We start from the raw sequence: 15844 nt of genomic DNA, 5'->3' as shown, positions 1-15844 counted from the left end.
AAGTTTTATCTTAATGAAAATATTACTTGTAAATTGTATAAGTTTTTGTATTAGGTGAAAACACCAACATTTTCATTTGAATGTACAGATATATTCATAATCATTTCTGTCACTTGAAGTAGTTTTTTTTAATTTCAATATTTCACTTGAAGTAGTTTTTTCATTTGAATAATCAATTTTAGGTTGTACGGTGGCCAGATCCTTTTAAATTTAAATATTTAAAAAGACAATAGTTAAAGAGAAATAATTTATATGATTTTGTTGAAGATCTCATTAAAACCGGGATAATGGTAAATATCGTAAAAACTTATTTTTTAACAATAAAAGATTATACATAATTTGGGGGCATCTATTCCCTCAATTTTTGTTAATGTAATTGATAAGAATTGAGTGACATTTCTCAGGTTCTGACAATTTTGGATCCCACACTAGACGCACATGAGGAATGCGTCATTATTGTAGCATGTTAGCATAAGTAGTAGCGAAGATGAAGAAATTTAAACACGAGAGTAGATGCATTAGTTCTGATGTAGATGCATGACTTGGAAACTCCACGAGTTACAAAGAAACTTGAAAAGTTGCATTCTCTATTCTTATTAATCTTTAAATGATCCATGTATACTCATTTGAGTACTTACACAGTTGCACTAAATAAACATTTGTGTTGCCGTTTCTCCTCCAGCAGCACCCGTTTGCATTCACGGTAGCTGGCGAATCTCAGTTTACACTGCATTTACGATTAAAATTCAAAGAGGAAGAGAAAGGAACATTAGGAGAATACTTAATGATTTTATCAGATATGTATAGCGTTTTAAAGGAGTGTTAAAATAATATAAGATCTTGGAAAAGGTCATTCTCTAACACCTTAAGGTTTTAGAATAACTGGTTCTTTGACATGGTATCAGAGTCCAGGCTGACAGAGAACAAGTACTGAAAAACTTACCCATTGCAGTCGAACTTGGGATCAGCTGAATAAAGGAAAGGAATTCCACATATTCCAAATAAAGAATCGACTTTTGGAATATTAGCTGGCCTATTTCTAGCACTCCTTTGGATGCAGTAACACAGGTTTTTCCTTTCATCTGTGGTATTAGCCGATTCAACTAATGCTTTATACGCGATGCAGCACTCCTCAGACGGCTCTTGATCCTGTCCTGTTCTGGTAAATGGACTGCACGCGGCTGATGCTCGCTGATTCTTTGGTCCACCACATTTAGGGGTCACCTCCCCTTGCGTGTCCGCGGACACCATGACTGCAACCATTATCACCACGATATACTTAACCGTCGTCATTGTTGGGCTGTGTTGAGCTGTACTTGTGTACACAAATTAGTATGTAAACAAAATGTTAAATGTATGAATAGATAGATGGATGGTCTGATATAGAGTCAGGTTAGGTGCAATTAGGTCACTATGATCAAATGGCCATTGGCTTGACTAACACAAGGATAGAACAATTTCATAGAAAGTACGTTACTAGTCTCAAGTTAGGCTTCCTTTGCAATTGCATGTTTTTAGATCAAAACAAGTGACATTACAGAAGAATGTAAGGCAATTTAGGCTTTTGTATAAAGAGATTTGAAACAGTTACTCTGAGTCTCTGACTCACATAAAAAATTACCTACATATAAAACATCATTTTATGAAATAAAAAATATTACTTATATTTAGTTGGCTAAATTAATTAGTTATGATTATTTTAGCTAAGGGTTGTATAAATGCTCCAATGGTATTAGATTATGCATTGGAGCGATTCAAAATTTACATATTATCTCTACCATGTAATTTTAGCTAAGGGGTGTCGGAGATGCTCTTTTAAGGTTTGAACCAATTTGGCCATTTTCTGCATATGTGACCTGTCAGGGCTCTTATTAGTTAAAAACTTTAATGATTTGTAGCTTCCACTAGGAAATGGTAATCTTTAATTATGGTGATTGTTATTTATTATTTCATGTGGGTTGGAATATAAAGTGTAACCATTCATGTTAGTTTCTGGCCAGATCATATGAAATCAGCTGTGAATAATTTAGACTACATATCACTATATCAGTACATTGCCTGGTAACTTCCCTGAGAACTATAACTTTGAGGTTCAGTCTGTCCAGATACTATGCGTGACATGGCAAAGTTTGCTCTGATTATATTTGCTTGAATACAAGGTTCTGTTTTAGTAATTAGCAGATTGTGAGAAGATAATAGGAGATAACTAAGCTATAATTAGTTACAGTAATTAGCAGATACTCAGAAGATGCTTGGGCTATAATTGTATAATGTGTGTATCTCTTGTGTATATACGGAGTAAAAGGATATTAAATTAATTTAACTTTGATACCTAATGCCGTAGGTGATTCTTAATTTTTGACATTCTTCTATATGATGTAATTTTTTTTTTGTCAAAAAACGTACTTGCATTACTTATAAAGCTTCAGAAAGAAGTACATGATGAATAAATTCAGGGGCATTTAAATGCCATTCCCTAAACTCTGACAAAGAATATGCCACCCTCGTAAGAGCATGAGCAGCACTATTCGCAGATCTATTTGCAGATCTACGTGTGAAACACACCTCCACTTCATCATTGTGATGAAACAAATCCATACAATCTCGAACGATGGTTGCAAAATAAGATCTTCCAGTAACACCGTTGCAGGCCTTTGCCAGAACTTGAGAATCAGTCTCAAATATGCATCTTCGAAAGTCCTTGTCTTTAAGCCAGGACAAGGCTTCCTTGAGGGATAAAGCTTCAGCTTCCCTTGGCGGCACCAGCCCTTCTCTTCTTACACTACGAGCTAAAAGAAACTGGCCATCTGCTCCTCGAACAATACTCCCCATCCCAACATACCCAATGTCTTCAAACAATGCCGCATCAATGTTTATTTTTACCCAGTTTTGCTGAGGTTTCTCCCATTTACTCACAGCTATCGGTCTTCTGGTATGACTAACATCACATAATTTCTCAGCCTGAGCTTTCCTCCATTCAATCAAGAGATTTGCTGCAGCTGCTTTTATTTAACAGGTGTATTAGTATCTTTGTACTTGTCATGAGTTTGGTTTTATTGATGCATGTGGTAGATAAGTTTGTATGAGAAATCTCAACTGAATTTGTAAACTACACCACATTACTAAAGATGGTATCCACTTCCAATAGAATAACTGGTGAAATTTAGCATAAGATGACATGAGCTTCCAATATTAATAGCACAATTGATGAAATTTATGGTGCTTGTCTGGCTCTTACCTTGGTTGATTACCTTCCTTTTCTATGATGTATATTTCCTCCCGTAAAAATATGTCAAATCTTTATGTAAAACCATTTAGCTGAAAGTTTCTGCTTGGAAAATTTGGGTCGCTTCGGCCATCTGATGTATCCGTCCATCATGTAAAAGACAGTGTCCACTGACCCAAGTTGAGGATTTCATGAGTGAGTTTGCAGCATCTGTGGTGTTTTTCATTCTTCTGAGTCTTGCTTGGTCAATTCTGAGTTCTGCACAGTCTAAAAATATTGGATGTGTAATGAAAGACGTCGAGAAAAATTTGTTGCCAAAAAAATATTCACTAATCTGATAATAGGAGAACCTGAATGTTTGTTAAATTTCACTTTGTCGTAGATCTATATATAGGGACGAAAGTAGGGGTACAGAGTGAAAACTTTCCAAGTTATACATACAAGTTGCTCCTTGCAAAGGAGTATTTCTACTTTTCAAAGAAGATCAATAGACATCTTAGGTGTAGAAAAGGGTTAAATGGCGTTTTGGTCACTCAAGTGACCACTAACTTTCACTTGGGTCATCGAACTCAAAAAACTGTCAGTCAACTGATCGTACTCATAAAAATTTTCAATCAAGTCACTACCCGTTAGTGTCGTTAAGTTTTGGACGGAAAGCTGAATCAGCAAGTGACATGGCTTCCACGTCATGTGACTGTTGTACCCGCCCAGACCATTTAAAACCCATAAATTAAAACCCATAACCCATAATCACTACTTCTCTTCTTCTTCAGTTTATTTTCTTGCAATTAGGGTTCTTCCTTTTACCCTTCTTTCTACCATGTCCACTTCCAAAAGCTCCACAGCCTCAGCCCCATCTGTGAACAATTCATTTAACTCGTATAGAATCCATAAAAACAACTTCGGTGTCGATCATGGATATGATAATATTAAATGTAAGTGTGATATTGTATCACCCCTTGAAGAAGCTTGGAAAGAAGGTACTCAAGATCTGGGTCGGAGGTTTTTTGGCTGCAAGAACTATAGGGATCCCTGCAAGAAGTGCAATTTTTTTTGTGGGCTGATCCACCCTACACTGACAGAGCCCGAGAAGTTATACATGGATTGAAGGAAAAATTGAAGATGAAAGATGTCGAATTGGCTAAAATCAAGCAAGAGTTGAGTTTCGTAGAAAGGAAAATGTTAGTAATTGATGAAGAGCGTATGGCAATGCAAAAAAAGATGGACGACGTAACAGAAATGGTGAAGGAAAAAGCTCATTTCAGAACGAAAAAATGCTATGCTTTGTTATCTTAGTTTGTTTTGTGGTTATGTTCTTTAAGTAATGTTAATGATGTAATATTTATGTCAGAATTAGTGAATATAATGTTATGGATGTTATTGTTTATGTTTTTATGAATGAAATGTTTATGTTTATGTGATAGTATAACATTGAGATGTTCGAAATAAACACAGTGCCAAAGTTATATATTAAGACCAGAAGATTAATCCATAGTGCGTACATAGAGTTATACTACATAAATAGTAGTTCAATGTCACAAATGACAAGAGTTTAAAGTACTCAAATGGTTCTAACTTTGGCATAAGTAATTCATCTACTTTTTTCTTGGGTGTGGCAGTCCTGCTACTCTCTTTCTTGGAGTTGATTTTTTCACTTGTCCCACTGCACTTGTTGGAGGTTTGTTGCTAACTGGTGGATTAGTCACAGTTGGAGTGGTCATGGGTGGAGTGCCAACAGGTGGAGTGTTGCCGGTGCTCATTTGTCCCATATGCTTCCTTAACCCCAGATTTGGCATCTACAATATAAATAAAAAATGTATTAAACAAACCATTGATATAAACTTATGTTAAACATTTATCAACATAAACTGATGTAACTTACAAATTTCATAAAACTGCTGGTAGTTTCCTTAGGCTGTGATTTCTGGATTGAGGCCTCCAATTCATCGAGTCCTTGTGTTTGTTCCTGTTCTCTCAAGATCTCATCCATCATATCATTTTCACCTGTTGTTTCCTCTCTCCCCTGCCTCTCCAGTTCTTCCATAACTTCATCTTCTGCAGTTTGTTCATTCTTTGTCTTCTTTCCCCTGTTCCTCTTCTTTGAATTCTCTGGGAACTTATCTTTATTTGGACATTTACCCCTTTTGTGGTCAGCTTCTCTGCACAGACCACAATGCATAACTCTACCCTCATAGTTAACTCTTACCTTCTTACCACTGGACACAACACCCTCCCAACCCTCTCTCCTTCTCATCTTTTTGGGTCTGCCTTTTAGTTTTTTTTTTAATTAGTGGAGGTAACACCAAGTCACCCTCCACATCTTCCCAAAAATCTTCCCCCCTTATCACATCCAAACAGTATGAATAAGTCTGCATATATGTTTCCTTTAAATAACATGAGTGAACATAATCAATGGGATTCTTTCTAGCCTCTTGAATTGCAGTAACACCATGACAACAGGGTATACCTAACAAATCCCAGACTCTACAAGAATATGGTATAATCAATGGGATTCTTTCCATCCATTCTTCAAGGCTGCATAACACACATATATTCTTCTAAATCTGTTTGCATCTCCTTCTTGCAAACTTGTAGTAGAGATCTTAACTGTGTTATCTTTGTTACTCCTTAAAACCTCACCTGCAAATTTCCTAATTTTGGCATAATGTTCTTTCATTTTCTCCTCAATACCACAAAGAGCTTGCTTCCTGACTCTGGAGCATTTAGAATCACACACATCTACCTTGAGTACCCTTTTAAACTCTTCCTGCATCTCTCCAATTTTCCAGTTTGGATTTTTCCTAATTTTATCCCCATACAGATCTACAAGATACTTGGTAGTGACTAGCTTATTTTTATAATTCCACACACAGTTATGCTCATCTGTTATTGACTTTAAGTGCCACACATCCTTTTCTTTATTATAATTTACCCACATTCTAAAAGGACACCCATGTGCACACCCAACTTGGACCCTTTTTAAGTCATCATGTAGGAACTTGTAGGGTCTACCATTAGCCATTGAACATGACCTCACAGCTTGCTTAAAATCACTCTTACTACCAAATACCATCCCAGCTTTAAATTTAATATTGTTGGCAGATGTGTTAACATTAAAGACCCCATCTACACACTTCATTTTCTGTTTATCTGGGGGAGGGTTAGCAAAACAGAACTCTTCATCACTCTCCTCACTACTAGGATAAAAACCCTCATCTGATCCAGTAGAATCATCATATTCCATACCTGACATTTCATGTAAATTAGCTTCCCTCTCCAATTCATCCATTTTTCTTTTTTCTTCTCTACAAGCTTTCCTAATTTCTACATACTCATCATCACTACATTTATAATTATCTATTTCTTCATCAGATTCAGGGGCAGGACTCACATGATACACATAAAGCACAATATTATAAGCACATTCCTTACTTAATTCAATCAATATTGGCTTACTTTCAGCATTCAGTACATAAATCTTCAATGCAGGAGTTCTAAAATAAAGGGAATCATACTCACCAACAACAGCACCAAATGTGGTCTTTAAATCATTAATACCAAGGTTTTCAAAGTCGGTTTCCTTATAAACCTTTTTGACATTACTTGTGTAGGAGGAATACGGAACATGAACAAAATAACCTCCATAATAGACTGTCACATTGTACAAGTTTTTCCTGTTAAATATAAACAAATTAAGAACCCTAATTGCAAATATGGCCATATAAAATCATATATTCAAAGCAAGAATATTTAGCCCTAATTAACTGTAAAAAGTTCAGATATAACATTACTTACGTTGCTTCTTTATCGGTGGTCTGATTTGCATCTTCAAAATTTGATTCAGCTTCGTTATCCTTCTCCGTTTCATTGTTATCTTCATCGGATGCAAACAGGTAATCAGTATCATTGCTATCGATATCATCGACTGGTTGAGTTAAACGAACCTCAACACCCGATCGAGTTCGAACCATTCTTGTGATTAAGGTTTAGATCGTAAAGAGGGGGGTTTAATTTTGGGATAAAGGGTTTTAATTTTGGGATAAAAGTTAAAAGGGTCGTGGGTTTTAATTGGGTCGGGTTTAATTTGTTGGGTGGTTTTAGGATTGGGCGGGTCAATTATCTGATGTGGCATCCGACTTGTACATATTTAACGGAGAACCGTCTATAGTCAACGAGATTTAACGTTCGTGAAATTTTTAACGTGTGTCATGATTAAGTTGAACATTATTATTTCTTCAGTGACCTCATTGACAGCTTTTTGAGTTCGATGACCCAAGTGAAAGTTAGTGGTCACTTGAGTGACCAAAACGCCATTTAACCCGTGTAGAAAATGGTTGTAACGATAAGTAGTAGTAACATGACTGCATCATCCAAATTTGTTTTTATTTGTATTTTCTTTTTCTTCCAGGATATTTTTGGAATTATGATGAGACTATGAGAGTGAGTCTGCCTGCGCTTTCTAACAATCTACTTCATTTGTTGCGCTTATTAACTATCATTTTCTTTTATAAGCATGGTTAATTTCTGCGGAATCACCTTAAAAAAAAACAATGACGGGAGGGGGGGAGTATTTTTGCAATTTAGAAACTTAGTGTAGCAAAATTGCAAATAGCTATTCTTGACAAAAGTAAATTTGCAAAAATTTACTTTTTCCTATATATTTATGAAAAAAGCTCTAAATTATTTAAGGTTAAAATATTTATAATATAAACTTTTTAAAATAAATCTGTAAATATAAATACAAGTTGTATTTATAAAAATACGGCGATACTATATTTGTTTTTTTAACGATTATCTTTAATATGAGCAATCTCATATGATAAATATTATAGTGTTGTTTAAGAGATATTATAAAGTTATGATCATCTTTATTTCATACGAAAATATTATATTGTTGTTTAAAAAATATTATAAAGTTATGGTCAGTGACGGATGCACCCTTCTGCATGCTGTGTTAAATGACACACCATTATTTCAAGGAAAAAAGTTTTTTTTTTCGGTTTGTGTTAATCAGTTTTTATTTTCATCTCTCACCCTCTCTTTCCATCTTTATTGTCTAATCTTTACAAATAAATTTTGGTTTAATTCTCCAACTTGTAGTACCTAGTTATCTCGTATATAATGAAGTAATAAAATGAAAAGAGACGTAGTTCATTATTTTTTAATAAAAAAATTCAAAGAGATATCATGATTTTTTTACTTTTAATTACATATAAGTAATTTTTTAGCATATAAATATCAAAAAAAATGAAAAAATCATGTGAAAATTATATAAAAAAAATGAATTTGCACCACCGACTCATACTCACTTTTAGGTTTTAGTACCTAGTGAAGTAAGCAGTACTAAGCTAGACTCATGATCCGCAACTGATAATAAATAGAGTCATAAAATATTTTGAAACAATATGAAATGATCAAATATATTTATTAGTATTAGTAATTACGTAATGACACACCATTTTCAAAATCCTGCGTCCGTTGTTTATGGTCATATTAATGCCAATCACGAGCGAGGAAGTTAAAGGTGTTGCCGATTCTATGCACCCTGAAAACTCTACAAGGTGTGATGGTTTAAATCCTGGGTTCTATCAGGCATACTGGAATATTGTCGGAAAGGATGTAGTTGAATTCTGTCAACACTTCTTTAACACCGGGGAGTTTCCAGTAGGAGTGAATAATACGTTAGTCTGCCTGATACCAAAAGTAAAGATACCAAGAAAAATGACAGACTTACGACCGATCTCTCTATGCAACGTATTGATCAGAATTATATCAAAGGTGATGGCAAACAGATTGAAAACTTGTTTGTCAGGGTTAATATCGGACAAGCAGAGCACGTTCGTAGAGGGAAGGCTGCTAACTGATAATGCATTGATAGCATTTGAAGTAAACCATTATATTAAAAGAAGAACACAAGGAGTTAATGGAATTGTCGGTCTGAAGATTGATGTCTCTAAAGCGTATGATAGACTCGAATGGGATTATATAGAGCATATGCTGAATAAGTTTGGGTTTAATCCGACATGGATAGGAAGAGTAATGGGATGTGTAAAAATAGTCTCGTATGGCTTCTGGCAGAATGGTACAGAGTTTGGGGATGTAAAACCACAGTGGGGAATCAGACAGGGAGACCCCATTTCTCCATATCTATATATTCTGTGTGCGGAGGGCTTGAGCTCGATCCTTAGAAGACATGAAGAAGCTGGACTCATTCACGGCTGTGTAGTCGCTCGGGGTGCACCATCTATATCACATCTGCTGTTTGTAGATGACTATTACTTGTTCTTCAAAGCTACGAAATCAGAAGCAACAACAATAAAGAATGTTTTAAGGCGATACGAAAGAATATTAGGTCAGGCGATTAATTTTAATAAATCAAGTGTTATATTTAGTCCCAACACAACAGTACTAAATAGACAATTGGTTTGTGTTGGTATGGAATAAACCAGCATAAACAGGAGTAATGCTTTTAAGCCACTAATTGGTCGGGTTGAGCAGAGGCTACAAGGGTGGGCAAATAAATCATTGTCAAAGGGAGGGAAAGTTGTTTTACTGAAAACTTCAGCACAATCAATCCCGAATTTTTTGATGAATCTACTATTAGTGCCAGCGGAGGTGTGTGAGGAAATTCAAAAAAAGATGAATGGTTTCTGGTGGGGAAATGGTGGAAGTGGGAAGGGAATTAGGTGGATGGCATGGGAGAGGATGTGTGTCACGAAGGAGGCTGGGGGCCTGGGTTTTAGAGAATTACGGAAGTTTAATATTGCAATGCTTGTTAAGCAGGGCTGGAGGCTGTTGAATAAATAGAACCCTTTAGTCACAAGTCTCATAAAGGCTAGATATTATCCTAACAGTGACTTTCTAAATGCAAAGCTCGGTTCCAATCCGAGCTATATGTAGAGGAGTATAATTGCTGCTCAAGATGCTGTCAAACAAGGATGTCGAAGGAAAATAGGGGATGGACAAAGTACAAGGGTCTGGATGGTTCCCTGGCTACCGTGTATTGAAAACGGGACTCCAACTACCGTGATGCCTCAAGAATTGGAGAATATTACGGTGAGTGGTCTGATGAAGGAAGGAGTGAACCAATGGGATGACGAGATTTTATGAGACATTTTCAATGAAAGAGACGTAAATCTTATTAGGCAAATCCCGTTACCAAGGACGACTGAACAGGATTCATGGTTCTGGATGGTAGATGATAAAGGTCTTTTCACTGTGAGAAGTTGTTATCGGCTACTGCAAGGGGAAAGTATAAACGCAGAATCTGTTTTTTGGAAAAAGCTATGGTCTATCAGGTTACCAGGTAAAATTATAAACTTTCTCTAGCGTGTTTGCAGACTATGCCTCCCAACAGCTATAGCTCTAGCGTCAAAAAATGTTCAGCTGGATGTGAAATGCACGTGGTGCCTGACATGTAATGAGGATGCAATTCATGTACTGTTCCTTTGCTCGTTTGCAAGGTCCGTTTGGGAGGATACTGGTGTTGAAAGCCTTATTCAGGTACTACCTCATGATACAGTATTTGATGTTTTAAAAAGGGTATTTGAAAATGGTTCCAGAGAACAGATTGCCTTAATCGGTTTATTCTGCTGGAGTATATGGAACAGAAGGAATAAGTGGGTTTGGGACAGGAATAACATATCAGTATTTGGAGTGAAATCAGCTGCTATCTCCCTTTTAGATGATTGGAAAAAGGCTCGACAGGAAGATCACAAGCATTCATCAGTTAGAAATATAGCAACTCGAACCTGGAATAAACCACCACCAGGTTGGGTAAAGATCAATATTGATGCATCAATCTTTCCGCACATTAACTGCAGTGGCCTGGGAAGTGTAATTAGGGATGATACAGGGCGATTCTTACGAGCACGAAATAGGAAAGTGGAAGCTGTACTTCATCCAAGGGAAGCCGAAGCTTTAAGTCTGAAGGAAGCACTGTCATGGGCTAAAGATCTGGGATTTCAGAAGTGTAGTTTTGAAACTGATGCTAAGCTACTGGTTAATGCCTGCAAAGGAGAACATGGGAGATCTTACTTCCATACGATTGTTAAGGATTGTGTAGACTATTTTAAGCACTTTGATCAAGTGCTAGTAGACTTTGTCAGTAGGTCTGCGAATGGTGTAGCTCACGTGTTGGCACGAGCGACTCATTCTATGTCAGGCTCTCAGGAGTGGGTTAATACTCCTCCTACGTTTATCTCGGATGTTATTATTCTGGATTCGATTTGATTAATGCAAGTTCTTTAAATTTCAAAAAAAAAAAGGTAGCTGATAGGATTATATAATCTTTTAAATTATCTAATCTCATGTTTATTTTATAAAAAATAGTGAAGGATTATATGATAATTATATAATCTGCTCTCATACTTGATAGGAGGAAATATATTTTTATCTCTTTTTACAAGTCTTTTTTTAAAAAATATAATTTTTGCGTTGAAATCTCATGTGAAACAAATATAAAATTAGAAAAAATTTAAAAGATTATATTTTAATTCAATGATTATTCTTCGAAACAAAACTAAAATAAATTCTAAAGAAATATAATTTAATCCTATACTTAAATTTTCCAAAAAAACAAAATATAATATTATTTAATTCATAAAATTAATAATAATAAAATTAGTTATTGTCAAATTATTATCAAGTGATTATAATAAACATGGCTATAGTGTTATGGGTACAAACATTCAGTTTCAATATAAAGTGAAGAATTACCCAGTAGTAGGGGCTATATTGATGAAAATGAGGGGCTTAGTTAAATTGATGATGCGTAGCAGAAGAAGCATGAAACTATACGATCCATACTTATATGTATCTTCTTCAAGATGTTATTCTAGACCTGCTACTGTTGGTAACTCTTTTTCCCCGTTTTCTAATTACCCAGTTTAGCCCAATTGTATCAATTGCTATTGTGTAGACATAGACTTGAACATGAAGTTTGTAATTAAGTAACTGTTTTTGGTTGTGAGTTCGATTGAATTTATAAAAACAGATACTTATTTACAAGACTATAACCTAAAGAGAAATAAAAAAAATAATTGTTTTTGGTTCTGGGTTCGATTGAATTTATAAGAACGATACTCATTTACAACGTTATAACCTAAAAAAGAAAAAAAAATTAACTGCGTGTGGTTTCTTATATCCTTTATTATAATTAATTAATTAATTAATTAATGATTATTGGTTGATTTGACACAGAAGGTGAAGATGGAATTATAAGAAAGGGAGATATGATTAACTTAAATGACCTCCTTTTCACCGAACACAGGGATTACCTTGTCAAATATGATGATGCTCAACAGGTATTTATCTCATATAACTGCCCTCTGTTTGTAAATCAGTTCACTGATATTACATGCAAACCAAAACTCAAGGGCTGATAACACATTCATATACTGTGAGTTTTGTAGGTGAAGGCTGCGCATTTGGCTGGCAAGGTTACTGTGTTGTATTTTGTGCCATTACGCCCTGTTTATTCCAATACGTCTTCGAGGTCTAGATCTTTCTTGATAGACACGTACACTTATCTGCTGCCTGATAATAATTTTGAGGTTGTGTTGATTGCTTATGGGACTTCAGAAGATAAAATTTTAAGTGATTCTTATACCAACTCCAAGAAGATTTTTGAAGTAATATTTTCTTGCATGCCATGGACTGCCATTCCATTCTCCGATATTTCATCAAGAGAACGTCTGGCTAGTAGATTTGCTATTCGCTGGCCGAGTCGTCACCCTTCTTCGGTTGTCATTGATTCATCGGGCATGGTTCTGCAAAACGATGGTTGTGACTTATTTAAAAGATATGGAGGTCTGGGCTACCCTTTTAGTGATGAATGGATTCAACATTTAGAAATTCAAGATGTTGCAACTGCTAAGAAGCCTTCTTTAAAAGCACTCTTGGCTTCCCCAAAACGTGATTATGTCATCTCAAACAAAGGGGATAAGGTATGGATGTGGCATAAAAATGTGTATTTGACAACATTGCAATGGGTTTAACAATGATAATTCTACTCAAAGGAGACCTGTTTTTATTAACATTTTACTTTATAGGATAATAATCTATTAGTCTACTACTTCTGGCAGGTACTTATTGATGCTCTTGGAGAAAAGGTGGTAGCACTATATTTCTACGAAGAGGGTATTACTCCTACAGGCGTGACGGCAAATATTAAGAGAGCATATAAAGAGTTTGCCCTAAATAAATCGTGTTTCGAGGTTGTGCTAGTTTATCTGCATGGCACAAGTGAAACTATTGGAAAAACTAGTGAAGAATCATTTCGGAATACATTTGAGAACATGCCTTGGTTGGCAATTCCCTTTAAAGACCCAAAATGCGAAAGATTGGCGCGCTTTTTTGGTTATCCTAATAAGCAGAGTTTTGAGGAAGCTCCTACACTTGTAATCTTTGGGCCTCATGGGGAATTTATTGAACCATGGGGTGCTGACATAATGTACAAATTTAAGCTTCCTGCATACCCATTTACTCGTGAGAGAGTTGCCAAGTTATACACTGAAAAAATACAGCAACTGAAGCTGGAAATGCTCTGGGAACAAAACACTATCTTCAGACGGAAGGATAAGAGTGAGGTTAGTTCTTTTAACATTTTGATATCTTGTCATTACTGTTTTGACTAAAACCTTTTATGTCCAGTTTATTTCCTTTCATATTACTAATTTTCTATGTCCTTAAATAGTTAGTTGCGTAAAGAAATACTGGATGTTTTATATCTTACATTTGACTAACATTATTGGGGCTCTTGATACCAAATCAATGTTGGACAAATTTCTTGTAGAACACAATATAAAGGCTAAGCTAGACAGATTGCAGTGCAACGCCTAAACCATAGCAATAGAAGAATCTCAAAATTAAAAATTCATCAATCTCAGGATTATGATAAATTACATCTTGTTTGTTAGGATAACTTTCTAACTAATCCCTATAACAAGAGAGCTATTTATGATTACTGCTAATTAACTACCAAAACTAAAGAATTTCGTGATATTCCCCAACTATGAACTATAATAATCCTAATAATCTGCTTACCTTAAATAAGTAAGCTTCTACAGAGATTACAAACTCTATCCTTTATTACTATCATAAAATAAATACAAATTAATCTTTTACTTCCTTAATCACTGTCAGACTCTCAATACAACATTCAATTATTCATTGCATTATGCATTATGGGTTTGGAAGTTTGTTAACTACTTGTTTTCATTATAATCCTACTTTTTAGGTTCGATTTTCTGAACTTGTTGGAAATAGAATAATACTCTTTTTTGAGGGTCATGGAGAGAATGGTTATCGTAAAGAAAGGGTAGTTGAATTCCTACGCATGTTAAAACAGAGCTATTTTGACATGAAGGGTACAAGTGATGAATTTGAAGTGATATACATCATGCAAGGCGAAACAGAATCTCCCTACAAATTACAGATTGCAGATCTGCCATGTTTTTTCTCACTAGCATCCGATTTGTTACCCATTGATCTTAGTCAGTATCACTGTTATTGTCACCTATTGCTGGCACGCAATATTTCTTTTCATTCGTGTGACCAGTGTGACAGATGGACTGATCGTTCTCGTTATTCTTCAATTCTTGGCTTTGATGAATATGGAAGAGTTGTCAGGAAATCATCATACTTTACTGTTCGTGATAGTGATTTTCCCTTTTGTGGCAACATGGAAGAAGAGGCCTTCTACGAATTAAAGTGTTATTACTCGTGGGGCTGTTCTGACGATAAGCATCGGGGGCTGCGGATCAACTCATACCACGTAAATAAGAACTTACCTCGGATATATAGCTCCAAGAAAAAACATAATAAGCGGACATAGAAGTGTGTGTGCATTGTAAGTTGGCTTACCTTGATGCCAAGTCCAATAACCCATTAGTGTCGTTGGTTTCGTAACTAAAATTGGTATTTCTGTTGTTTGAATTCAGTTTAACTACTTGTACTTGTGCCAATGCACGGATGTGTCTTTGGATTTTTCATTATACTGATTTAAATACTTATTAGATTATTATTGACATTAATATATTACACACACCGGTTATCTAGTATCCCCTCGGGATTTTATTATACGGTTTGTTTAGTGTGTGCCTATGAACACATGCTAAGAAAGTGTGATGGATGAGTTGTAAAAATTTGATTGATGAGAATTTTTGTGGATGTAGGGGTCCATCATTATTTATTAACGAGTTCTCCACCAATCAAATTTTTACAACTCATCTATCACACTTTCTTAGTATGTGCTAATGGGCACGCACTAGAAAAATCCTTTATTATAAATAAGTCAAACCGGAAAGGTTATCAGATTTATTATTTTGGTCGACAGAAAGGTCGTTACAAACTTATAACACGTTTGATTCTGTAATTAAATAAGAAACACGGTCTTCCCATGCTTATTTCTGAAAAATATGAACATTACTACGATAGAATGTAGGGGTGCACGGACGAATCATTCATCATTCAACCGTAATAATCGCTTGCAATCAAGCCGCGTTTTACGAATAATCGTGAAATGTAGGTTGATTAGAGATGAAAATTTTAGTAATCGCTTATTTCCGAGTGAAATTATTTTTAACATTTTATTGTTATTGATTGTTATTATTTCTA

At 35.3% G+C, this 15844-nt stretch overlaps 2 protein-coding genes and 1 long non-coding RNA gene across 3 annotated transcripts; 2 read left to right on the top strand and 1 right to left on the bottom strand.

The window, feature by feature from the left end:
* Window positions 1-490: 490 nt before the first annotated feature.
* Window positions 491-1369, bottom strand: LOC141716636 (uncharacterized). The gene is made up of 2 exons (XR_012573277.1): window positions 944-1369; window positions 491-727 (listed from the first exon to the last, which is right to left on the bottom strand). It is a non-coding gene; the product is annotated as an uncharacterized LOC141716636 (long non-coding RNA).
* Window positions 1370-10164: 8795 nt separating this feature from the next.
* LOC141718277 (uncharacterized) lies at window positions 10165-11458 on the top strand. Its single transcript, XM_074520662.1, has 2 exons — window positions 10165-10226; window positions 10567-11458. Exons 1-2 carry the CDS (start codon window positions 10165-10167, stop codon window positions 11456-11458), a joined length of 954 nt encoding a protein of 317 aa, XP_074376763.1.
* Window positions 11459-12459: 1001 nt separating this feature from the next.
* Window positions 12460-15062, top strand: LOC141718276 (putative nucleoredoxin 1). The gene is made up of 4 exons (XM_074520661.1): window positions 12460-12531; window positions 12640-13173; window positions 13312-13815; window positions 14466-15062. Exons 1-4 carry the CDS (start codon window positions 12460-12462, stop codon window positions 15060-15062), a joined length of 1707 nt encoding a protein of 568 aa, XP_074376762.1.
* Window positions 15063-15844: the final 782 nt, after the last annotated feature.

The sequence above is a fragment of the Apium graveolens genome, chromosome 4, assembly GCF_009905375.1.
Source record: "Apium graveolens cultivar Ventura chromosome 4, ASM990537v1, whole genome shotgun sequence".
Lineage (NCBI taxonomy): Eukaryota > Viridiplantae > Streptophyta > Magnoliopsida > Apiales > Apiaceae > Apium > Apium graveolens.
The sequence above is the reverse complement of the archived record's forward strand: the minus strand, read 5'-3'. Positions and strand labels throughout refer to the sequence as shown.